General features: G+C 33.8%; 2 protein-coding genes across 3 annotated transcripts; one reads left to right on the forward strand and one right to left on the reverse strand.

The window, feature by feature from the left end:
• The first annotated feature begins 2636 nt into the window (after positions 1 to 2636).
• On the forward strand, positions 2637 to 9055 carry LOC113511220 (uncharacterized). The gene is made up of 8 exons (XM_026894837.3): positions 2637 to 2850; positions 4198 to 4318; positions 4863 to 4975; positions 5680 to 5812; positions 5972 to 6134; positions 6552 to 6720; positions 7553 to 7678; positions 8344 to 9055. The coding sequence occupies exons 1-8, from the start codon at positions 2655 to 2657 to the stop codon at positions 8988 to 8990; spliced, it is 1668 nt and encodes a 555-aa protein (XP_026750638.2). The 5' UTR covers positions 2637 to 2654; the 3' UTR covers positions 8991 to 9055.
• Positions 9056 to 9899: 844 nt separating this feature from the next.
• On the reverse strand, positions 9900 to 27613 carry LOC113511145 (malonate--CoA ligase ACSF3, mitochondrial). Of its 2 annotated transcripts, XM_052900342.1 has the most exons (11): positions 27489 to 27613; positions 26722 to 26942; positions 22775 to 23026; positions 22050 to 22187; positions 20583 to 20675; positions 19946 to 20233; positions 19303 to 19480; positions 17032 to 17284; positions 15877 to 16074; positions 14657 to 14811; positions 9900 to 13073 (listed from the first exon to the last, which is right to left on the reverse strand). In XM_052900342.1, exons 3-11 carry the CDS (start codon positions 22923 to 22925, stop codon positions 12617 to 12619), a joined length of 1911 nt encoding a protein of 636 aa, XP_052756302.1. In that variant the 5' UTR covers positions 22926 to 23026; positions 26722 to 26942; positions 27489 to 27613; the 3' UTR covers positions 9900 to 12616. The 2 variants fall into 2 exon arrangements, with proteins under 2 accessions (XP_052756302.1, XP_026750548.2); XM_026894747.3 differs by lacking the exons at positions 26722 to 26942; positions 27489 to 27613 and having other exon boundaries at positions 22775 to 23097.
• Between the last annotated feature and the right edge of the window lie 78 nt (positions 27614 to 27691).

A 27691-nucleotide genomic window follows, 5' to 3' on the forward strand; every position in this document is an offset into this window, starting at 1 on the left:
CCGCCATTTTGTTAAAATTTTATTGTGCAATAAAGATTAAATAAAAAAAAATTATAGTAATAAAAGATAGATTAGTAAATACGTTACTTTTTCTGAATTCACGAGAGTAAAGTCAAAGGAGGAATTGAGTCTATATTTACACAAATTTTAGAAATAGGAAAGACTAGTTTATTTTTACGTGTATATGGATTAACTCAAAACTACTCAACTGATTTTAAAAATACTTTCATTTATAGAAAGCTACATTATCTGCAACTAATATAAACTAGTTATATTTTTTACGAAAATTCTATGTATTCGTGCGAAATCGTACATTATCACCAGAGGGAGACTTTGTACAAAAGTCGTTTGCTTGGGTACCTCTGTCCCATTCGTGTTTCAACCGTAAAGCAGTTGTGTTTGCATGGTTGTGATTCGATGTGGAATATGGCGTGAATTTACAGGGTACAGAGGAACAACACATGAGTCCTCAGGAATGGCAACGCATGGGGGGTATTATGGACGAAACAGTATACTCTGTTATGTCCATGGTACGGCTCGTGCCTATAGGCGACGGTTACCACTGTCCATCAGGTGGGCCGTCAGCTTGTTTGCCATTCTAAGTTGTATAAAAAAAATAAAAAAAAACTACATTATCTGCAACTAATATAAACTAGTTATATTTTTTACAAAAATTCTATGTATTCGTGCGAAATCGGACATCATCATCATCATCATCATCATCATGTCAGTCATTATGTGTCCACTGCTGAATATAGAACTCTTCCATAAACTGCCATAAAGAACGGTCCTAAGCCACTTGTATCTACTGACTCCCTGCAATGCATTTTATAAATGAAAAACGAGGTACCTAGTATGTGAACTAGACATAGAAAGTATCTGCGTATTAGTATTAGACTGTATAGTACAGCGTGTAAGTCAACGTTCGGCCACCCGCAGTAGATATTGGGTTACGGACATACTACGTTTGCTATATGAGATGGTATAAATGAGTAGAAAAGTGTTTAAGAGCGTAAATACTGATGTTTACCGAATTGTCGCAATATCGCAATTATGTGTAAATTTTTCATCCTAACTAATTGAACCATTATTAATATTCATTATTTAATAATTGACAATATCTTTACAATTAAACATCACACAATTAAATTCACTTTGACATTTATAATATTAGTGAATTTCATCATCGTATACCACAAACTAAAGTTTCATCCTAACCATCTGAATGACTGGCGGTCTTCCATCATGCGTTTTTATTGTAATTTCTTGTGCATACAACTACGCTTTAACATCAACTTTCAACAGTAGTATTTGCGAGTCGATACGACATTGTAACCTTAAAAAAAAAAAAGAACATATTCCATTTTAAAAGGCCAGCTGCACATCTACAATCTCTTCGGTATTGTGTAGATGTAGTTGTCGCTTACTATGAGGTGAGCATACATTTGCCTCCTGCGTTATAAAAAAAAAAGTAAGAATTTTAAATCAACTAATATTGTCGTCGTCTGTACTTACGTACGGTAGAATAGTTCCATTAGGCCTGTTACGCTAATCCTTCCTTTGTTCGCTTGTATTCGGCCAATGTCTGACCGGTGGCGTTGGTACATAAAGATTCTAATAACATTACGTCTTATGATCAAATAGAAAAAAAAAATTTATATATTGAAAAAAAAGTGAATACGTGATTGAAATTTAAAAATAGAATAGTGAAAAAAGTACATATTATGATGTTGATTTAAATTTATAGTTAATTATTATTCAGTTTAGACTATTAATTAATTAGCTACAAATTAAATTATGTATATATTAAAATTATTAAAGTTGACTTCTGAATAAGTACTGAATTTAAAATATAATTTCGTGTAGGTATTTATTATTTTTATTTTTTAACGTACACTTATGTATCGATCAAGCGTACAATGAACTAAATTGATTAATTAGTCCGCTGTGTGAATTATGAGCATATATGTTTATAGATAGAGGAATGTGTTCTCCATTTTATTAATATAATATAACTGTAACTATACGATGTCTATATATAGATGTTGAATAAAAATTGATAGGAGACGATTTAATAAGAGCTATAGAAGCTAAAATAATATTTTTTAGAAATATTATGTCTGTCTATATGTATGTTTGTTCTGGCATCACGCGAAAACTATATGTACACGCGAAAACTGTATGAGAGTTTCACTGTTGCATTCCTGAATATTTAACTTAATAATTGGCGTAGGTTTTGTCTCGATGCATGATCTAGTCGTGATCTATTTAATATGATTTTCTACTTCTAAAATCTACGTGTACAAAGTACATGTGGACAAACAACTAGTTTGTAATAACATTTTATATAAGTGTCATCCTACAAAAGATCTAAATATCCTGGTTCCTTTATTTTTTTTATATTAGAATATGTAAAATAAACCAAAGGATTAAAAGGCTATTTACTTGATATTATTATTCAAACTAACTAAACTAAAAAATGGACATACATTATTTATTTTAACAATACGAGTTTTTATTTGTTTTAACGGGGTTATTATTCTATTTTAACCCATTAACAAGTTTGATTACTAAATACAATACCCCTCCCCCTCCTTTCAAGGTCAGTAAAAATAATCAACTTTGTTACAGTTTTTCTCAGTATAGAAGACATAATGAAGTTTCCAAGCTTACCAGTGATACCTGATTGGGCCACAGCATACAAGCCAACGTCTCTGGTCTCCCACCACGAGGGTTACACTGTGGGCCAGACGACCGGTGGCCTCAGCGTGTTCTTCACTGTGCTGTGTATTGTCGATCTTTTTGGGGTCTTCCCTGTCATCGCATTGCCTAAAAGCGTCATATCTTGTGGTACGTATCTAAGAATTGTTGCTTAACGGTATTATATTTCTATTGTTTAAAGTATCGTAAGCACATATTATGTAATAACTACCGGTTTAACTTACGTGTAATTAGATCGAAAAAGCTGGACTAGTTTCGGAATTGATCCGTGATCCTTAGTCATGAGTGACCGTAACGCGAGCAGGAACCTGACTAGGTATATGCAATTACATTTTGCCGCGAAACAACTTGTTTGCAAGCTGTGTTTTGGTTTAACATTCGGTGTAAGTGGTAGTGTGAACCTGGTGTAGAATGGGCTATCCCTTCCTTTCCCGTGGATGTTATAAGAGGCAACTAAAAGAATATTATGGTCGAGGGACGGTGGATCTGATGATGGATCTAACTGCGGTTACCAACCCTACTGCCTGGGGGGAAGGGATTGTTAGCAATGGGGAGGTTACTCCCCATTGCTAGTAACACACTCTTTCAGGTTGACCTCCACGTGTTTCTTCCTGGAAACGATCGTGAACAATTCTTGTTGAATTCGTTAAGATGGGCTAACAGACCTGCTTCATCCTCACCTATCATCCTTCACTGGTGCCTCGCCGGTGTATACCGATAGTGCGGGCGGGGCTACGATTCCATTTTCACCCATAAAAAAAAAAAACTGCGGTTACCAACCCTACTGCCTATGAGGCCTATGTTCATTAGTGGATAGTTAACATATGATGGTGATAAAGATCTTAGTTTAAAAGGTTAAATATGACGATGAAATTACTAGGAACTATGAATCAAAGTCACAAGGTTTCTTTTTAGAGCATAGTGGGTGTTGGAAGCGGAAACGTTTCGGGCTTTACTACTGTAAGACCAACTTATGTTTTATAATTTATCACTCTCATTGTATATATTATGAAAATAAATCCTACAAAATTTCGTATGAAGTACCACCGCATATAATAATTGCCTTTAAGCGGTTGTGGTGGTACGGCTATATTGAAAATAGGGCACGTCTTCGTACCAATTACTTTCACTGCTACTTATAACTTGTAAGACTCATTTTTTTGAAGGCATACGGAGAGGGATAATTAGAAACGAGACTAACAGCTCCATTGCTAGCAACATACAATATCAGCTAATCCTCCACGCGGTTCCCCCTGGAAAACATCTCAACTAATTCTTATGAAATTCATCACGATGGGCTAATTTACCTGCTTTCATTTTTATCTATCATCCATCCTTCACTGGCGACCCGCCAGCGTATATCGGTACCTCGGGCGGAATTACTTTACGGGCGATTTTCAACTTGTTTAATGCCTCTAACTATATACTAGCAATGACATGATACTATGTTAATATCTGTTGAATTTATATTTGCAGGTATATATGGCCTACCTTTGGTAGTGTGCGTATTTGGACTGCAGTTATACACAGCAGTCTTGCTCGGAAAATGCTGGATCCTTGCGCAAGAGATAACACCTAACATTAGCAAGAAGAATCGGTTAGTCATGTTTCATTCTACTCACTCTGATGATTTGTACAAAAGTCGTTTGCTTGGGAGCTCATTCGTGTTTCATATAAACGTTTAATGGCTGTGACGGTTTGAAGAACAGTGAATTTACAGGGTATATTATTATAACATGAGAGATATTATGGGCGAAACAGTATACTATATTATGTCCATGGTACTGCTCATGTGTATAGGTGACGGTTACCACTTTCCATCAGGTGGGCCGTCAGCTTGTTTGCAATTTTAAGTTGTTTAAAACAAAACTCTACTCTGATAATTCGGAAATGCCTTTTGAGAGAATTCATATAAACTTAATATTGACTAAGTACATTGATGTCGAGGTATATTATTATAACAGACAGATTTACCGAAAACTGATAAAATATTTTTATATCTGGTTTGATTCTAAAATGATTTATAATATATATATTTTTTTATACAAAAAAGTCATTCATATTTTTACAAATTTATGTTCCATTAAAAGTATGTGTCTTCAAATTATCTAATTTTAATGTAATTATGTAAAATTTTGTAGACTACCTTACGCTGCAGTGGCGGAATTGACTTTTGGGGTAATGGCAAGACGGATCGTAACTTTTTTAATAGACGCCGCTGTTTTTGGAGCCGGAGTTCCGAATTTTATATTAGGTGAGAAAAAATATATAATAGATTATAGTGAACAGGGCAGTTTTAAAATTCATACAAACCGCACGCAGATGGACCAACTGATTTAAATTTATTCTCACCTGTCATACTTCATTGGTACCTTGCCAGTACCAATTACGCAGGCGGAGTTTTTGTTCCATTTTGATCTATTGTTTATTAATTTTTATTTATTTATTTAATACTTTATTGTATCAATTATTTATAAAAATATGACAGGTAATCAATAATACAAAGGCGAGCTTAATTGTAAAAGAGTTCTTTCCTGCAAACCCAGTGGGAAGGAACATCTATATTAGCGGGTAGAGCTGTGTACAATATTATGGAAATTTTTAAACAAAGAAATTAGACAAACTTTAATTAATTACATTATGTTTAATCGTATAAATACACATATACATATACATAAATATATACTTACACCTATGCATATACTATGTTTATGCTGTTTGAGGCAAGTTGTCCATAGTATGTTCATAAGCATATTTAAAGGATGGGGGGGTGAGAGGGTGAATGCCCACTCCAAGAACAAAGCTTCGCAAAGACATATCTAAGAGTACATATGCACCTTCTTAAGGAGGCAAGTCCCTTTGAAAATAAATAGGTCAATGGCTACGTATGTATGTACGATTAACCCCGTATACAGTTAAACTTGTTTTGAAAATTACAAGGACTGTATTTACAATCAGCTTCACAGAGCATGCAGCTTTTCTGGTGGAAGATCAGCGGCGGCGAGGTGGGCATCACTTACTGCGTGTGGATGCTGGTTATAGCGCTTCTACTCTGCCCCGTCATGTGGCTGGGTTCGCCAAAGGATATGAAGTAAGACATATAGACTTATACTATCTTTTGTGTGTTTGAATGTATTTATTAGGGGTAAAAATTTTTAAAAGTTACTAGATATTATCTAGTTAGTTTTAAAGTTGTAAATTTTAGTACTCTTACCTGATGATAGTGAGGCAATCAATATGATGCCTCCAGACCGTTGGCGGTGACGTCAGTGCTGATTGTGACGACAGTAGCGATGTCCGTCTGGTCGTGTATACTGCTGGATGACGTCTCCCCGCGCAGTGCGGGGAGCCTGCTCGACTACCAACCCAGCGCTGAGGACTTCCTCAATGCTTACGGAATTATAGCTTTTCAGGTATGATGCACTTTTATAAACAGGGTGAAATATAAAATATTTATCCTAAAGCAACAAACTAATCTCGCATACTAAGCGCCACCACAGCGCGTTGTGTTAAGCTATCATTTTTGTTAGATTTTATAATTTTACTGTCGTTATATATATTTATATATATATATATATATGTGTGTGTCAATAATTTAATAGTTAATGTATTAAAATATTATATTATATGTACATTTATTTATTTATAGAAAAATTTGTAACTTAAAAAAGTACTATATTTTATATGAATATTATTTGCATATATATATGCATGCTTAACGTTAGTTGAGTATGGAACTATCTACTTATTAAATTAAAGCTCGTATCACTTATTTAAAGCAAATAAAGTATTTTATTCTATTTTATAAAATAAATAAATTTAAATTTCAGTTCGATATTCACCCACTGCTACTGACCATCCAAGTGGATATGAAGGATGGCAGGAGGATCAACTCGGCGGTGTTGGGGGGATTTGCAGTCACTGTCACCATGTTCGCGGTCACAACTGCACTTGCTGCTTATAGATATGGGGATCATGTTACCAGTAACATATTACAAGGTATTTTTTTTTCTATTTACTTAGAAGAGCAAACAAACTGACAGCCCAGTTGATGAAAAGTATTATTATTATTGGGAGATAAATTTTTTAATCGACTTCATAAAGGAGATCGTCAATTCGGTTGCATATTTTTTTATGTTTGTTACCTCATAACTCTGCCAGTTTTAAACCGATTTGTATTATTTTTTATTGGACAGAACATATATACAGATTGGTCCCCAAATAATTGGTTTTGTCACAATTGATATGTAACTAGGGAATTTAAACAATGTTATCTTTTTAAAAGTCACTTAAAAATGCAGATGGAATAACAATCTCCATCTCTTCCAAGCCTCTCATACTCATTTTAAAAAATATTTATTTGTTATGCTTATTGTATATATACAAACCCTATAAACACTTTCTCCTTACGGGTTTTTAAAATTGACTTTTGAAAAAATCCCTTTAAGAGATAAGTTCGCTTGAGATATTAGGTTATAACAAAAATGTACAATTTTTGTTATTTATACTATAAGTGAATGTACAAAAGCATTTAATTAACAAATAAATCATCATACTACGGTTAGAATTAGCAAAACAATATACAAAAAATATCGTAACGTTAGGAATTTCTGTTTTGAAGTCTTTTAGGCCTATATTCAGCAGTGAGCGGTTAATGGCTGATATCATGATGTCTTAGATAAAAATAATTCTATTAAAAAAATATGTATAATAATTTGTTTACAATAAGCTGTAGTAGTTTGCGAAACAATACATAAAAAAATTTAGTCGAATAAAGAATTGAATCGAACTTTCTTAGTTTATGTCTTTTAAAAATAAGTTCTCTACCCAGGTATTCCACCGTCCATAACTTTGTACGTGGTGGCGTTGCTGGTCACCATCCAGCTATGTCTGTCCAGTGCCGTGGGAAATTCAGCGCTTTTCCAGCACATTGAAGAATTACTGAAAATTCCTAGAGGTCGGTATTTTTTTTTTCCATCCATCAATAATTATTCGCTTAATTTATAATACAATGATATTATAATAAAAGAAAAAGGTTTCAAAGATATATTACGAATACATCGAAAATGAAATCTGGAAATGCCGCTGAGTTCGCGCTTCTATAACATTTGCATGCATTGCATTTCTGGGCATAGATTCATTACTACCATAGACATCGTGTCATGCAATGGAATCTATTCTCATTAAGGCGTCATTAAATTTTAAATTTTAATTTTATATCACATGGAAATCTTTATTCTAAAGGCCAGTATGAATTAAGTTTCTAATAGATTTAAGCTAAAATCTATATAAATTTATTTTATGATGGAACAATAATTTCAGGAAACTATCAAATTAAAACATTAGGTTAATACGTAGATTTAGAGAAATAGCGCTGTAGAATCGACCTCAATGCTCTAAAAGTCCATATATGAATCTTTTGAATAACGGCTCGAAGGACCAAAGTGGCAAATTTAGTAACCTCGCGGCAATCAAACAGATATGAATAGATGTGATCATAATGAAAAAACGGATCTATCCAGGATCCGCCCAAACTAATATCTATTACGTTTTCTATAAGTTAAGCAAAGTTGCGGGCTATATCTAGTATCAAATAATGAAGAAGAACTTTTAACTTTACAGATTTTTGCTTACAGCGTTGCCTGCTCAGATCAGGTATTGTGGGGTTGGCTGTGTTCTTAGGAGAATCAGTTCCAAGGTTCGACCTAGTGATGGGACTAGTTGGCTCAACGCTTACAGGACCGCTAATGTTTGTTTTCCCGCCATTATTCTTTATCAAGCTCTGTTACATGAAAACAAAAATGTCCGAAAAGGAGGTTGCAAATAATATAAGCTATCACAACTTAAAACAAAATGGTATCAACAATGATATACATGGAAAGAAAAATTCAAGTTCGATATTCAACTTTGATATTTATAGAACGAGAAATAACGTACAAACCGACACTATGAATTACACACAAAATGGCGGATCGAATGGTACACAAAATGGAGGACTATCAAAGTTCCCGCTCATTTTAGAATACCACACAAAATATAAGACGTTTAGTAATTATGAGGAAATTGAGGACAAGAACGATGGATATAAAGTGAAATGGTACGATATGTTTTTAGCGTTAACGGTAATGGTGATTGGTGTGACAGCTTCAATAGTAGCGACCTTTTCGAGTTGGTCGAGCAGCATAAACTATGCTACTTTCTCGCCGCCATGTTTAATTAACGCCACGGTAGCTGCCAGAAGTTTCCTAGAATATTCTGACACAGTGTAAATGTTATTATCAATTTTTTGTAAACCCTATGATATATTGTGCTAGGCACTAAGCATAGTATAGTAGTTACTAAGCATTATTTATTATTTTAAGTGCCTTATTTTGTACTTTGTAGAAATATGATTATAATATAATATTAATATTATTATAATGGCATGAATGTAAAAAAAAACAATACTAAGTATTATAAAAATTACCAAATTAAGATTAATTAGGTATTAGGTGGAATATAAGATGGATGTATGTATGAATGGATTATTCAAGTAGTGAATCGAGGCATTATTTTGGTACATACCTAGTTCGAGGGTTCGTTACCATATTTTAAATAGAATGTTCTAAAGTTATATGGAGTTTAGGAAGTTTATCAAACGAAGAGTGTGCGCAGAGTAAAACATTCTATAGAATTAATACTTACGACTTATAATGGGGTCGATTCTTTTGCATCACTTCTCTATGCCTATATCTAATATTTTTTTCTTTATTGGATGAAAATGGAATAGTAACCCCGCCTGCGCTAACGGGATAAGCTGGCGGGGCACCAGTGAAAGGTGATTGATGAGGATGAAAACAGGCCAGTTAGCCCATCATGATGAATTCATATGGAATTAATCATGATAGTTTCCAGGGGGAACCGCGAGGAGGTCGACCTGGTTGGGTATATTACTAGCAATGGGATTCTCAGTCTTCATTACTAACAATCCCTTTCCCCCCCTATATCTAATATTAAATTTCAATTTTATATTAACGCTTTTATTCTAAGGGTCAATATAAATAAAATTTCTAATAGATTTAATTTTAGAGGCTGGTTTAGAGAATGATGCCACAGAATCGACTCCATTGCTAGTTTGTTATCTGTAAATACGTTCCTATATACACAATAGTATTTAGGGCTAAAGAAAAAATTAAAAATAATTAATAACAACTTTTTATTCAACATATATATTGTACATAAGTGATCATAGTTTTATGTTATGAAGGAAAATATAAATTATATAAATTACCGATTGTGTAAATCAAACATTTCACGCAATTTACGCTGTTAATGAAATTAATAAAAGGCTTCATATAATTACTTAATTATATAGATTAAATAATGTAATAGTAAATATTAAAATTTCAAATTTAGAAGCACTCACCCATTTTGAAAACTTTCCAAGCCTCACAAACAGTAATTAGACTAGACAAGGCACTTACTTGGCGTTACAATATTACGCAATAAGTATTATCTGAACTGTAACAAGGTATACGTGCCGCGTAATTTACGTTAAGTTGATCTTTAGTAGATTTTGATGAAATTAACTCGTTTGTGAATAAAATTCATTGTTCATTAAATAAACGAAATATAACATTATTATAATATTTTGAGTATTCAATGCTACGCCATTCAAACTCGTCCGCTTCGAAATTTGTTTAATCACATAATAATAATTTAATAACATTTCTATAATAATTTTTAAATAACAAATTGCCAAATGTCTAATTGCACATAAATGGAAAATACAAATTCTTCAATTATAAATATATAAAATCAATAAATAAAACAAGACTATTCAAATCACACACAGTTCATAACTTTTAAGGTAAAAAATAACAAACAACTATATTATTATTATAAAACAATAACAATTTAAAATAACAAAAGTTAATTTTGTTCATAACTCATAAAGGAACATAATTTTCTTAATAATAAAACACACTTATTTTTGTTACAACAGTAATGATTTATCACCAAAAAAAAAAAGAAAAAGAAATTAAACAATAATAAATGCGAAATTATGAGTTTGTGATATTTTAAATTAAATATAAACATTATTAGTTTTTATTAATACCACCATAGTCACATTCTATGGTGATGGATGGATGTTCCATAGTCAGAATGTAGCAAGATGTAAGGTAACAAAGCCATATGCCATTACAAAAGAAAGCACCATAGTTGTATTTAAAGGTGAGTAATATATAGCAATATCTATATATTTTAGTTACAATATTTATATACTGGTTCAATAACGAATATACTAAAAGTTTGTTATCCAAAAAATAACATATTCGAATATCCGATCGAAATGGGTGATAAAATTTTTTCCGCCATCAATATCCAGAAGAACCCAATATATAGATATCGGATCGGAATCCATATTACCAATGCCTAATTTAAGAGGCGTGCTCAACCCAGGATCTGAGCGAAGCTTCACAAAGACATGTCTGATATACGACCTTTTAAGGAAAATAATCTTAAATGACTATGCCAATGGAAAACTCTAATTAAAACTATATACCAAGTTGGCTAGCGAACGTGGTAATGGTAGGCTAATATCGTCCACCGACTGGAAGTGACATGAGTTTATCAGTGGTAAGATAAAAACAACAATATATATATATATATATATATATATATATATATATATATATATATATATATATATATATATATAAGCGAAAACTCTACACATTCATTACATACATATTTTTTAAACTTCGGCCAGAAAATAAAAACTCTACCTTTGAGTCATGTTGTAGGGCTTTTATAATGACAGTACAGTCAATTATACCAATCAATAAAACTAGAGAAAGTTAAAACTTGTGTCTACAAATAAGCATAAGTATCTTTTTGGACAAAATCAAATTTAACACACGCACATATACACACATACATGCATGCACGTACGCACACATGCACACACACATATAAAGTCTTCCCTTTCGGTAAACATATTTGGAATGTACTCGTATCAAGGTTTACCTACTCTAAAATGCAGTGTCTATAGATATATTGAAAAATACATTATTTGCAAAGTACAATGGGCAAACAGTTTAGGAGATAGGAGAGACCTGATGAACAAACTCACATACGTATGCTGCTAAAATCATAACCAACTGTACTGTTATCATTAAAAAAATGTATTAATATATATATCCGTAAAATGGCGAGCGAAGGTTTTTAATATCCTGGCCGGAAATTAAAATTATTTTATTCAATCTTGCCTTTTTGTTACTTAAGTTCAAATATTCTTGTCTTCAATATTAATTGGAGTCCACAGCCTCGTGGGAAGCCATTCCCGTGCTAAATTGGTCAGAGTTAGCACTCAATCATAGCCAACAAAGAAACTTTAACGGCATTGAAGTGTGCGTGGGGAGCGCACTAGATTAATTATAATTGTAAATAAATAAATATTACAAATAATTTATAATCAACGCGCAATTAAGTACTCCTAAATAATAGAACAAAATGGCAAAATTAAATGTTTGCTTTACTAACGAAAAATATTATGGCCTTTTATAGTAACACGATACACAACCTGCACCTTAAAAAAAAAAACTTACTTTATACAATTTAGAATGGCAAAGATGTTGATGACCTATCCACTGAAAGTCGCAACCATCGCCTACACAAAACAGTACCATAGACAATACAGACTGCACTATTATGCCCATAGTACCCCTCATGTGTTGCCATTGCCGAAAACTAAGGATGCCTTATTATTTTCTAATTTCACTACCATAAACCAGCCTTCAAACCGAAACACAACCTTGCAAGCATAACTGCTTGGCTATAAAGCACGAGTAGAAAAGAGGTACCCAAGCAACTTTTGCAGTCTACCTTTAGTTTTAAAATAAAAAAAAATAAATTATTTCCTCTCTCCTTTTTTCAACCCTAAATCTTTTCCGTACAACTTTCTTATTTCTTTCTTATCCAGTTTACCCATAGCGTTCCTAGGCATTTGCTGTATAATTAACAAAGTCCTGGGTAGTTGGTAGGGAGCCAGTTTCTTGCCGGTTTCGTCTTTCAACTCTTTTAGGGTGAGCTTAGTGTTTTCCTTCAATACAACAACGGCCGCAACTATCTCACCGTAGTCTTCATCCTCAATGCCTAGGACAGCTACATCTGAGATGCTAGGGTGCTCCAAAATGGCGGACTCGACTTGCAAAGCGCTGACCTTGTAGCCACTGGTTTTGATTATGTCTACAGAGGTTCGGCCTAGGATTCTGAATTTACCGTCCGCGTAGAGAACCGTGTCGCCGGTACGGAACCAGTCGTCTTTGGTGAAATCTGGTGAGTCGAGCTTCGGCGCACGATTCCAATACCTGATTATTGTAAACGGTCAATATTAAAAGTTGATTAATATATTAAATACATTATCGGGACATAACGCGACACGACTGCAAGTAGATAGTACCTACATATCTGATTTTTCCTTCCCTTCCTTTTTAACTTCGCTTGCCAAGCGTGGCAACTACGGAAAAACCCCTCAATGGTGAGGCAAATTTTTGTGTAGTTGTTCGGAGGAAATAAATTTAACAACTAACTTTGTCTATTCGCATATATTATATACAGAAGGCAAATATTATATCCAAAGGAATATGTAGAAAATAATATATAAAAACGGAAATTAGAAGTGTAAGAGACTAGAGATCGAGATGGAGAGAATGACAGCAGAAATGAGTGTAAGAAGTAAACGTCGCTGTCATGTCTGTACGACCAGTCCGAAGGAAAGAAAGAGGTGAAATATCTATGTACAATTTAATTAACCTACTTGAAGGAAAATAAAGTAATTATGTTGACAAGTGGCTACGAGATATGTACAATATTTATTTACAGTCGCCACATATGGACATTTAACGGCTAATATGATGCCTTGTTTTCATACGTTTCGACATTTAATCGTAGCTAATATGATGCCTTGTTTTCATTTACAAAAAAAAATATATTTTACTTATTATTTTTTGATTTATTTATTTATGGCAACAAACGATAATAGTATTTCATTTAGATTTTTATTTTAAAATAATTAACAACAAAATAATATACATTACAGTTTTTAGAACAGTGCCAATAACAATTTTTAAAACATAGAGATAATTATTAAAACCTTTACACCGTAGCATAAATATGCCATTGTATATGTTCAATTGCCGAGTGTGGGGGCCAGAATACTGTAACACAGGGTACCCTAGTACGGATTCTGTCCACTTTTAATGACAGTCTATATATATATATTAGTTTTAGTAAAATGTATAAAAGAAGTGCCATTGTAATAGAAATAATATAAAATAAATAATAAATATAATAATAAATAAATTATATATATGTGTAATATTCCTTTTTATATGTTATTGTACTCGTGATTTCCTGGGTGAGCGTATTGGAAAACTGTAAGGCTCACCCAGTGGATGTAATAAATAAATAAAATTGATTTTGTACATATATTATTTTTGTCCGCGAGTTCGTATTTGTAGATTTTGGAAGTAATCCTTACTAATATCATGAGAAAGTCAGTTTGTTCGTTTGTCACCTTTTAGCGCCTTAACGGCTTAACCAATCGCTATAAAATTTAATATACACATACTATATGGAATAGAGAAGAATATAGGGTACTTTTTATCTCGATCAGTGAATATATCCCTGTCACGTGGACGAATTCGCGGGTAAAATATAGTTTAAACTAATATTATAAAGAAAAAGAATTTTATTTTTGTTTGTAAGGAATAAACACAGAAAATAGGTAACCAATTTTTATAATCCTTTTACCTATAAAAAATTACTTTATCAACAACTAACATGAGCAGTATTTTATTAAAAAAAAAGGTCTCTCTCTATTAACCTATGCAAAGCCGGAGCGGACCACTAGTAATCTACGTATGATAGATACAATAAAATCAAAATATACCTGGTGAACACTCCCGGGCCCTTCAGAAGCAGTTCACCTTGGTAGGTGTCGTCTTCGCTCGGCTCGTGCACGGTCACTGTTGGAGGCTGCCACTCGGATTGTTCAGAATTGGATTGGTTCTCTTTGGTGATCAAGCCGAGACGTTCGAGAGATATCTGTAAGTAAAACCATTTTATAAGTAACTATTAACCCTTTCCACTCCTTTCACTCTCGAGTGACACTCGACATAGTGTAATACTTCTTTTTGCGGACAATTTTAAAAAAGGTGGGACTTTTTTTACAAAAATTTTTGATAAAGATCAGGATTGTGCTGTGTGTTCCCACCGAAAAATAAAAGAGGGGAGAAAAGAAACATGCTATTTCTGCAAAACATGTGAGGCAAAACCTTCGCTTCATCCCGGGATTTGTTCTGAAAAATACCATACTAAAAGGGATTATAAAGATTAGAATTAAGAATTATAATATAGTATCCTGTCATTAATCGTAAAATAAAGTTTATCATATAAAAAAAAAAAACTATTTTATTTACAAAATACGAAAAAACCCCTAAAAGTTTTACAAAAACGCAATTTTAGCGTGGAGCTGGTTGAATAAAAAGAAAAAAAGAACTTGGAGTAGAAAGGGTTAAATTTGATTAATTTTCGTTGTAACTTTTGACAAATCAAACATGTTTCTTAGCAAGTTCTTCAAGATGAGCTAACTGGCCGCTCTTATACTGTCGTATATAGCAAAGGGTGGTGTAGTATTTAACTTTCAGAAAAAACGCGTTGCTAGCAATGGTGCTGTGATTGCTAGCAATATATCCTCAATAGGAAAAGGAAGGAAAGAAAAAAAAGGAAAGGAAAGAGAAGGAATACAGCTCAATGTCCAAGTGATTTTCCTTGGAAAATATCGTGATTAATTTCTGTATACTACTATATTATTACACTGTACCACAGATAATATAATACTGTAATAGTACCTACATATGTACACTGACGCGAATTACCATGTGTTCTAGGACCGCTCCAAAAGTCAATCTGAGTCAGCCCATCATGATGAATTCATCAGGAATTAACCATGATAGTTTCCAGGGGGAACCGCGAAGAAGTCGACCTGGTTGCGTATATTGCTAGCAATAGGATTCTCAGTCTCCATTACTAACAATCCCTTTCCCCCCTATTCCTATATATTACCCACCCCTACTAATAACACCTTTTTCCTAAGTTGTCTGTACTCACGTGGGCGTCGGTTGCGGGTACGGGACACTCGACGGTAAGCAGCGGCCGCAGGTCGGGGCCTACGATGCGCGCCGCCATGCCCGGCAGAGGGCGCCCCACGTGGCCCGGCGTGCGGGACGTCGCCGGCCTGTACGGGTTGCTCAGCGCCATACCCGCTTCACTCATGCCGTAACGTTCCAGTAAACGCATGCCCGATATCTGGAGGATAATTTACTTATTATTACATACTGTTATGTTGCGTTGGTTTGGTCATTTGGAGAGGATGGATGAAAGAAGAATTACGAAAGCGATTTATCGAGCAAAAATGAATGGAGATGTCGGTAGAGGCCGCCCTAGACGGACGTATGTTGACCAAATAGGCGACGTGCTGAAAAAGAGCCAAATTAAAAGTACCCGTAACCGGCGAGAGTGTATGAAAAGATTCATTAATGTGGAGGAAGCAAAAGAGGTTTGTTTGAATCGAAGCATTTGGCGTTCCTTTGTTTCTGCCTACCCTAATGGGAGACAGGCGTTACAGATATGTATGTATGTTCCTAACGAAATAGGCAAAGAGGCCGTGTGTTAAAATCCTAATAGAATATAATGTACTTTTCTACAGATGAAAGAATGTTTAAATTCGGTCGAGGACTTTTTGTGTCTATCCATTACAAACAAACACATAAACACTCAAATCTTTTATTTTTATATTGTTAGTATAGATATCAAGTAGATAACACCTAATAATTTAGAATATAATTCAAATATGTGTTTTCCTAATTACCTTAGAAAATCACTGACAAAAAAAAACTTAAAAAATTTAAAAACTCAAGTACGTGTGATCTTATAGCCGAATTGTAGTTAGGATACATAAACCCATAAAAAACTCTACATATTTTCAAGGATGTGTTGCACGTTGAACAATGCACCCTTGAAAATTCTGATAAGAGGGTAATTCTCTTATCACCAAAGACTTTAAAATAGAAAAAAATTGAACTAAAAAACAATATTCAAAAAGGTTTATTAAACACGGGAATTAACGCAATTATTTAGATAAAAATAAACCATAAATCATGCAACGAAAGTCTATAAGTTCTAAATGTTGACATTTAAAATGGAATTCTAATACCGTCATCATAAAGTTCACTTTTCCATTTTCGTAAAACGTGACGTACATACCTCTTCCCACTTGTAGAACAGTTTATCTGGTAGCGGGGCGGAGCCGGCTGCGAACAGTCGCATACGAGCGAGCGCAGCGCGAACGTACTGCGCGGTGCGAGCGTCCGCGAACATTCGCTCGTAGTCGGCGACGAGGCGTGCGTACATCGCCGGCACGCCGTGAAACACAGTCGGTCGGGCATCATCCCGCTCGCCCATCCCGAGCAGCCGAGCCCATACTACGTGTGACGCGAACGACGCCAACATACGGATTCTAGATAGGACATATTCGCAAATAAGTAAATGTGGGGGGAAAGGGATTGTTAGTAAAGGAGATTGAGAATCCCATTGCTAGAAATATACCCAACCAGGTCGAACTCCTCGCGGTTCTCTCTCGAAATTAATTCCTGATAAATTCATCATGATGGGTTAACTGGCCTGTTTTCATTCTTATCTATCACCCTTCACTGGTGCTCCGCCAGCGTATCCCGTTAGCGCAGGTGGGGTCACCATACCATTTTCACCCATAAAAAACATCAATTCCTGCACCAAGATTAAGACTTATATTATATAAATCTTGTATGATTTAATACAAAATTTTTACATTTTAGCAGAGGGAGACTTTGTATAAAAGTCGATTGCTTGGGTACCTCTGTCCCATTCGTGTTTCTACCGTGAAGCAGTTGTGTTTGCATGGCTGTGTTTCTATTTAAAGGGTGGGATATGGCGTGAATTTACAGGATACAAAGGAATAACACCTGAGTCCTCAGGAAAGGCAACGCATGGGGGTATCATGGACGAAACAGTATACTCTGTTATGTCCATGGTACTGCTCATGTCTATAGGCGACGGTTACCACTTTCCATCAGGTGGGCCGTCAGCTTGTTTGCCATTCTAAGTTGTATAAAAACAAAAAATGCAGATACTAGTTAGGCATATATTAGGTATGTGTATTCGTATTTACATGTGTATGTGTTTAGAACTATCCACTGAGATATAGGCTCGGCCTGTTTCAGTGACTAATAGATTTAACTAAATGTAGTTTATTATTAAATAAAGATATTATTGTTATATATTTACTTGTATATATTGATTTATTTAAGTATCCCCAAGAGGGTTGACGTCAGGCAGGTGGCCGGTCGTAAAACTAAAAGTCAAATCTTTTTGTAATATGGATAAAAAACATATTACGCCGACCCCAAATAATGATTGGGATAAGGGTAGGAAAAAGAAGTATTAGTAAGTTAACATGTACATTTATACATTCACATTATTGTACGTATACATATCTCTATATGTATTTAAAATAATGAACAGAGAGTGATTAGAAACAGTTTGCTTTATAATTACACTCCATTACAAATCCAAAGGTTGCCTGGAAGAGTTCGCTCTTAGCGATAAGGCCGCCCATTGTTTTCTCATTGTGATTATTTCTTGTAATTGCTCATATTTATAAAAGGTTTACTATTGTAATTTTATGGAGGAAACAATAAAGGGTATCTATCTATATATATAGTATGCGTTATAGCGAATTAGATTGATTATACCATTAAGACGCTAAGAGGTTTTTTTTTTATGGATGATAATGGAATGGTAACCCCACCCGAGCTAATGGTATACACCGGCGGGACACCAGTGAGGGATGATAAATGAGGATGAAGCAGGTTAGTTAGCCCATTGTGACGAATTCAACAAGAATTGTTCATGATGGTTTCCAGGGGGAACCACGTGGAGGTCGACCTGATATTCCATTGCTAACAATCCCTTTCCCCTCGGACGCTAAGAGGTAGCTGCAACAAACAAACTCACTCTCACATTTATAATAATATAGTAAGGACAAGCGATCTGACCCGACTTCGCACGAGTAGACAGAGTTTTCGAAAATCAATACATATAACGTAAAAAGTTTAAGCCAATTCAACTGATCGGTTATTTTATAGCGTTTTATATGTGATTCTTTAGATTGATATAACTTTTTTATTTGTGAACCGATTGGAATAAAACAAACACTAAATGTTAAGTGAAGCAAACCGCAACGCATGAGTGAAAATCGCATTCAAATCGGTTAAGTCGTTTTTGAGATTAGCGTGCATAAACGTAAAAATAATCAAAAAATTAAAAATCATTGTTTTTGGGCTCTATAGTGTTCATAAAGTCCTCCTATAATAATTTTTTTTATATATCTACCATGTACAGTTACAATTTTATTATATGTATTGATAAAGAGAATTATTATAAAAAATGAAAAATTAATGAAATCATATAAAAAATGAATAGAGGAATTATAATTACCTGGCGCCGGCAGCCAGTGAGGCGTTCATAGAGTTCAGTTGACCATGTATGTGGTGCAGTGGGAGTGTGTGCAACACGACATCATTGCATGAGTACTGCCACGCTGTGTGCAGAGACGCTATCTGCGTTTGGAGCATGCTGTGGGTCCAGACAACGCCTTTGGGCTTGCTTGTTGTGCCTTTAGAAACGAAAATATAAACATATACACAGTGTGGAAGGGACAGGTTGGCAAAAACGAAAACAGCTGATTGACGGTCCACCTAATAAAGTGGTAAACATCGCCTATAAACATGAATATAGACATCAATATACTGTGACGTCCATAGTACTCCTCAAGTGTTACCATTCCAAATTTATGTCCTTATGACTCATGCATTCGATATTTTGATATGCATATTCAGTATTTTCACTGTCATACTCCACCATTCAATCTAAAACACAGTTTTTTTTTAAGTCATATGATTAGGGGCACAGCAAAACTACAAAGTCAAATGATCAAAACGGGTTACTATTTCAAAGGTCCAGTTCTGACCATATTATGAATTCTAAAAAATATTTACACACCAATAAAACTGCACCCAGATATTAGTGTACCCTATAAATAAATAAAAAAAAAAAAGTATGACACATAAACGAAACTTACCACTAGTATAAATAAGCATCGCATCCCTATCTCCGTACCAAATGTTGGATCTACCAACATCGGTCAACAAATTCTCTGTCTTTGGCTTTAAAAAGGAAGTGTCAGGTTGGTACAACTGCGCCGTTATTTCTTTATCTTTGCCAGTAATTAGGAGTGGTGTTGATGTTTCCGAAGTTATCGGTCGTAATATCTTCTCATACTCCTGTGTACAGACAGTGAAATCGGCGTCACTGTCTGTTAGGAAATACTTGAGCATTTCTGGCGGATGTAGAGGGGTTAAGGGGACAGCTGGAAATAAATAAATAGGTTTTACAAATATTGTATCTTTTTGCACCTATATTTAAGGCTATATATGCAAAAATGGATGCTTTCTGTATAATTTAGAAGTTAAGTACTAATCTAGATTCCAACTAATTGCAACTGTACAATAAAAAGTTCATGATCTGTATGATAAGTGTTGCAACATCGACAGTTGGCAATTTGAAAAAAGTAAATTATAAGCGACTTTAATGATGATCATGCATAGGTTATCATTTATATATATGGATATCTTTACTTAGAACACTGGATACTTTATATTCTGATTCACGCGGGCAAAGAAGCAGGAAACTGCTAACAGATTATAAAGCCTACTCACCAATGTTGCCTGTCATCCATATGGCCCACTGGACGATGACGTGTGACGCGTCGTTACTGCACATGTAGCATATTGTGCGCTCTGTTTCTCCCACTAAAGGACAATTATGATAATAAATTAGGACCCATTTCTCAATTTGTTCTCTGGGAGATATATATTTTTTTAATAATTAAATTTAGATTAATTAATACTTTATTACACACAAAGATTACATTTATATAAGTTACTTTGAAAAAAATTTTACAATAGGCGAGCTTAACTCTGTGAGAGTTCTCTTCCAGCAAACCCAAAATGGAAAGGAGTATTAATTAGCAGCGGTATTTAATTAGGTTCGATTCTCTTTTTGTTTGGCTGAGGCGAGATTTCGTGAATAGCCAGATTAGTTTTTAAACAAATAAATATCAGAAAGAAACTTTATATTACAGTCGTCTGCTCGGGCACCTACGCGTCACTCATGTTTCAGACGTGACGTACTTGTGTTTGCAAGGCAGTTTCAGTTTAAATGTTGGGGTATGACAGCGAAATTAGAAGCGTATAGAGGCATAACATCGTGATCCTCAGGAAGGATAAAGCAAGAGATGTATTTTAGGCATCACAGTGCAATTTGTTTTACATAATGCTGTTTATGTCTTTACATTGTTCTAATCTCTCCATATTATGCAATCACATCAAATCGGGAATGATAAGATTCAACAATGAATTCAACATAGTTCTCAATCTACAGCAGATAACTGTAGATAGAAATTATTTAGATAATTATTGAGATAGGTATCTAAATTCTAAGCTTATCTTGAACGTCGTAATTCTGAGTTTTTAGCTATCACGGACGTGTTGACATCACTCAAGTACCAAGTCATGCATGCTGTATTGTTTTTATTATCATTTCCATTATCGGAGTAGAGTTGTAGAAACTGTTCAGATAATATAAATAATGTGCGGGTTATCAGCGGATTTTCATATTCAAACAAACTGATTCCCTTTTTTGGAAGGCGAAGAAATGAATTATAAAAGTAATGCTGTTTAACAATGATATTCAATGATTTTTTTTGTACAACTTAGAATGGCAAACAAGCTGATGGCCCACCTGATGGAAAGTGGTAACCGTCGCCTATAGACATGAGCAGTACCATGGACATAACAGAGTATACATAATAATAGCTTTTTCCATAAAAAATTATAACAATGAGACATTGAATTATTGATATACAACAGGTCCCATAGAAATTTTAACAAAATCCATTCAGTAGATTAATTTTTAGTCCAAAAAACAATTAAAGAATTTTTTTTGTAGAAAAACAACTTTATTATGATTCAAAATGTCAAACCAGTCTTTAGGTATGAAATAATTTTAAGGATACCCTGAATGTTACAGTGTATTGTCTGTTATATCCATCTTATTTTATTCTCCATCAGTAGGGCAGTCAGCTTATTTGCCATTAATATGACTTAAAAAGCAACCAAACTTACCAAGTTGTGTAGCAATCTCATTGCTGAGCGCCGCAGCAGCTTGGTACAAGCCGGCATATGTGTAAATACCGACATCATCTTGTAATGCAACTCTTGTGGGAAATAAGAGAGCATGACGGAACACTGGAACCACACCACCTAAGAACAAAAAAATTTTTTAACATTTTAACTGCTGAAATTAACCTGATAAGCTTAGAGGCACGTGTGAACTGTTTTTATTTCACAAGTACATGAAAACTGTTGCAATATGGCCCTGGCACAGAATGGTCTTTTTTCCCATGGGCATTGTAAAAAGCCACTAAGGGAAATTAATGATTGAGGGAAGGGTAGCAGCGTCCCTCTCAAAATATTAAAAGCCTAACTGCGGTTGCCAACCCACTTGCCATGTCATATCACTTGTCATGGTAGCTATTGGCAAAACCCTCTTTGGGGGGGGGGGGGGGAATTGTTAGTAATGCAGGTTGAGGCTGTGGTCCCCCCTAGAAACCATTGTGCTGAATTCTGTATATATTCATCATGATGGGCTAACTGACCTATCTTTTCATTCTCAATTAATTATCAATTTTTTTTTTATTAATTAATTGAATCAGGAACGCTGCTGCTCATACCTCGACCATTAAGTTCCTTTAGTCGCCTCTTACGACTCCCACGATAAAGAAAGGGACAGGCCATTCTATGCCAGAATCACACAGCGCAAATTATACATACTTTAAAAATATTCTTACCCGCTTTTATATCTTGATTGAATGAATTCAGAAGCTCTGTGTTAACTTCATCTTTAACTGCAGGGCAATTAACATTCTTTAGATTCGCTATACCAATAGGTCTTCGTAGAAGCCGGTTAAATAATCGGAAACTACGTCCAGTCACATCCATAATTTTGGAAATATTTTTTATTAATTTTATTAACTGTATTTATTCAATGAAATAGTATTTATTAGCAATGTTTATGAGATGAACATCATACCAACAAATAACTAAAAAAGAGAAAAAAATTATCTATAAGAAAAAGATAAAAATGATGTGTTAAATTAGATAGGTAGCTCAATACTATACAGTATACATCAATTTTTTTTATTGAAATGACATTATGTGACAAATGACTGTCAAAGTGACAGTAATATTGTTCAACATTGACAGCAGAAATTTTTTTTTTTTTTTTTTTTTACCTTTTTTTGATATATTCACCCCGATATTAGGTATTTTGCCAAGAACAAAACGGGGAAACGATAATAGTAATAAAAATACCTAACACAAACGAATTTAGAAAGGATAAGGATTAGGTCTAGGATATTTATAGGATATGAAACATATACTTGTACATATGAGAATATACTTATAAATATATAGGAAAAGCAATTGATGCAACTATAAATGTATTCATGTAATATAACTAAATCTTAATATTGTTATCATATATATATGAAGATAGTATTTTATAGATAATAGGATCATTGGAAGAAAGTAGAGTAAGAATAGAAGTTGGGAGTGGAACACGGATGGATCGGAGATGATTAAAAAGGAGGTGTGGTCAAATTTAGAACATGAGAAGAATATATGATTCAAGTCCGCCACTTCAGCACCGCAATTACACGACGAACTTTGTACAATACCAAGCTTGTATAAATGAGAAGGTGTGCATACGTGACCTAGACGCATACGAGTTATAATAGTTGTTGCGGTCTTTCCAAGCTTTAATTTACAAAACCATGGTTTGAAAGGAATATCGGGTTGTATAAGGCGATAAAATCTTCCTTTTATTGTACTTGTTTTTTCCCAATATTCCTTCCAGGCATACCTTAAATATATTATTGGGAGACAAGCTAGGTCACTACAGTAATTATGATACGGATACATATCACCACAAGTTACAGCCTCTCTTGCAATAAGGTCAGCTTTGTCATTGCCGCTAATACCACTGTGTCCTGGTAACCAGGCAAAAGAAACGGAATAACCTCTCAACATGCAAAGATAAAGACTTTGTCTTATGTCACAAATAATGGGATAAACTGGTTTTGATTTAAACGGATATTTGGCTAGAGCTTGCAAAGAGCTCATAGAGTCAGTGAAAACTATTGCCTTATGTAATTTCATTAAAAGTATATATTCTACAGCTTTTAAAATACCATAACATTCCCCGGTAAAAACTGAAGACTCCGGTGGAAGTTTAATTTTTTGAACGATATTAAATTGTGAATGAAACACACCCACACCTACACAACCGCTATTGTCTGGTTTTGATGCATCAGTAAAGATGTAGTGCCATTCATTCCATTCAATGTCAGTTATAAACATAAATTTGGCATTCAATTCTGAATCATTTTTTAATAACCCAAAATCATATTTAATATTAGGAGATAAAACTAAAGATTGATATGAGCATTTATAAATGGGAAAACAGGACGATGTAAAAGTGGGAGATTCTATGGATTTATATTTTTCATAACTTTGTATTAAACATGGAGGTTTTTTATGTTTCCAATAAGATGAAGACGAAATAAAGATATGTAGTTGAGATAACTTTTGAATAAGCGGATGATCAGATAATTGTAAACAACGAAAAAAGAAGCGATCAGATAGATATTGTCTTCTTAAAACCAAAGGTGGATCACCGACTTCGAGCTGTAAAGCATTGATTGGACTTGATTTCATTGCTCCAGAGATAATCCTCAAGGCCTTTGATTGAATTAAATCCAATTTCTTAAAAGCAAATGAACTTCCTGGAGCTAACAAAAAAGTTCCATAATCAATGACACTCCTTATAAGACCATTATAAGCAAGTTTTAGTGAAACGGGATGTGCTCCCCACCAAACTCCAGCAAGGCACCTAAGAATGTTGAGGTTACGCTCACATTTCGTAGAAATATAATTACAGTGGGACAGACCTGTTAATTTATTATCTAGCACGATACCTAAAAATTTAATTTCAGTCTTTATAGGAATGTATGAGTTATCATAAAGCACCTTAATTTGTTGCGGTGATCTCATTCTTGAAAACAAAACTACACTACTCTTGGTTACAGAAAGATTAAGACCATTTGCATCTAACCACGTTTTTAACAAATCTAATGAATCAGATAATTTGGCAGAAGCAGATTCTATGGACTTCGCAATAAAATATAATAAAAGATCATCAGCATATTGTAAAATTTTGACGGATTTATCAAGGAATAATTCTAGATCGTATGTGTATATGTTAAATAAGATTGGACTGAGAACAGATCCTTGTGGAAGGCCTTTCCATACTGTTCTAGATAATTTGGTATCTTCATCTAAATTCATATATATTGTTCTTTCTGATAAAATATTAATAATGAAATTAGAAAGCATTACCTGGTACATTTAGAGCTTGTAATTTAGTTTTTAAAATAGAAATTATTACATTATCATAGGCAGAATTTATATCTAAAAAGGCTGAGAGGATTGACAAATTTTGTGAGAAAGCTATATGAATATCTGAAATAAGAATGCTCACATTATCTAAGGTGCTCTTACCTTTCCTAAAACCAAACTGGTTCGGGGATAGTAAGTTATTACTTTCTAAAAACCATTCTAGACGGTTTTTCACTAAATGTTCAGCTAGCTTTAGTAAGACAGAGGAAAGTGCAACAGGACGGTATGAAGATGGTTCAGAAGGTGGTTTATGAGGCTTTAGAAATGGTATAATAATCTGAGACTTCCATGAAGTAGGTATATTTCCCGAAATAATTATGGAATTAATTATATTTAAAAAGTAAATTAATGTCGCATCGCTAGCATTTTTAAAAATGGAATACGGTATACCGTCTTCTCCCGGTGCAGAGTCTTTAATAGAAGCTAGAACACCTTTAAGTTCTACTAGAGTAAAAGGAGAGTCAAGTTCGAATAATTCGTCAGAGACGGATAGAGAAATATTGTAAAGGCATTCCGGCACATAACTAGGAGCAAGACGATCTAAAAATTTATTCGCTAAAGTTAAATCGAGTGCAGAACGTGATGTATGATCACTAAAGGCAGATCTGAATCTTTTAATATTATTCCAAACGACTGATGAATTAACTTCTGGACAGATAGAAGAACAAAATCTTCTCCAGCCTTCTAATTTCTTTTTTTTCAGTAGTTTTCGAGTAGAACGTGAAACTGCGGTGTAAATTTCAAAATTTTCTGGTGTCATGTAATTATTATAATTTTTTTCAGCCTCTTTACGATTTTTAATTGCTTCCGTACAATCTTTGTCCCACCAAGGTGGCGAGTGAATTTTCCCTGAAGCACTATTTTTAACAGGAAATAATAAATCAGCAACCTCCTTCATATTTATCATCAAGTCATTACAACATTGATGTTCATTTCCATGGTAAACAATAGGTAACTCCGATATTTTATTATCTAAATATTGTTTGTAAATATTCCAGTCTACATTTGATAAATTATATTTAAGCCGAGGACCACTCTTTCGACTTGAGGGAATGGAAATTGGAAAAGAAAGAATGAGGGGAAAGTGATCGCTTCCGAAAGTAGAGGAATGAGGATACCACGACAGTGAAGAAGCTAAATCAGAAGAACATATTGAAATGTCAGGAGCACTAAACCCTTCATTCGGTGCAGTTCTACGTGTTGGTACATCTGAGCAGTAATATTGTTCAACATTGACAGCAGAAATTTTAATGTTGCTAGTTTTTACTTATATATTTACCTTAGAATAAGATATATTCACATACAGAACCAACATGCGTAGATAATTGAGAGTGAAAATGGAGATAGGTATAACAATTAAGAGAAAAAATATTTCTTTTCCTGCTTCTACTTTCAATTTAAATGGCTGTCATTAATTTTAATTAGTGATTCTGCTAACGTCATGGTTAGGGAGGCATGGTGATATTCTATATTTTTATTTTTGTGGGTCTTGAATCTACCCTGTAACAATATTACTTGGTGTTGAAATTGTATGCTAAAACGAATACAATACAAAATGTTAATACAAATAAGAGAAAATAAACAAATGATAGTAAAGATAACATTATAATAACAGAGAGACGACACACAAGTAAGTGGGACTGAAACAAATTGTGTCATCAATAAAACTATATAACAGATTGCCAGAAACACTAAAAAATGAAGAAAATAACAATATTTTTGCAAGAAGTCTTAAAAAGTTATTAATTACTAAATGCTACTATACTATTGACGAATACTTGAATGACAAGCAGAATTTATCTTGTAATTTATAAATAAATAACTAATTATGAATTGATAATGATTTAAGACATAGCTAAAACTGACATTGCTGCAATTTTATTATTAAACTATTTATTGATTAATTTTACAATATGAATATAAATAATTATAAACTATAGAATATATTAAAGCTTAAATAACTATATAATACTAATAATAATTACGATATGAATAGATACACACCAATACTTAAATAATGAGTAATAATAATAAGAAAATACGTACTTATCGTGATATACTATTTAGAAAGTGAAAAAAGTGTTGTCCTCCTCTCTCCTACTTGCTGTGCCCAACAGGGTCCATAATTGAAACCTTATGTAATAATTATGTATTATGTATTAATTAATTATTATCGAATGCAATAAATAAATAAATAAAATAAATAAATAAAAAAGGCAATGGAACTTTCTTGTACATCTTGTAACCCT

The sequence above is a fragment of the Galleria mellonella genome, unplaced genomic scaffold, assembly GCF_026898425.1.
Source record: "Galleria mellonella isolate WM207_F2 unplaced genomic scaffold, CSIRO_AGI_GalMel_v1 utg643, whole genome shotgun sequence".
Taxonomy (NCBI): domain Eukaryota; kingdom Metazoa; phylum Arthropoda; class Insecta; order Lepidoptera; family Pyralidae; genus Galleria; species Galleria mellonella.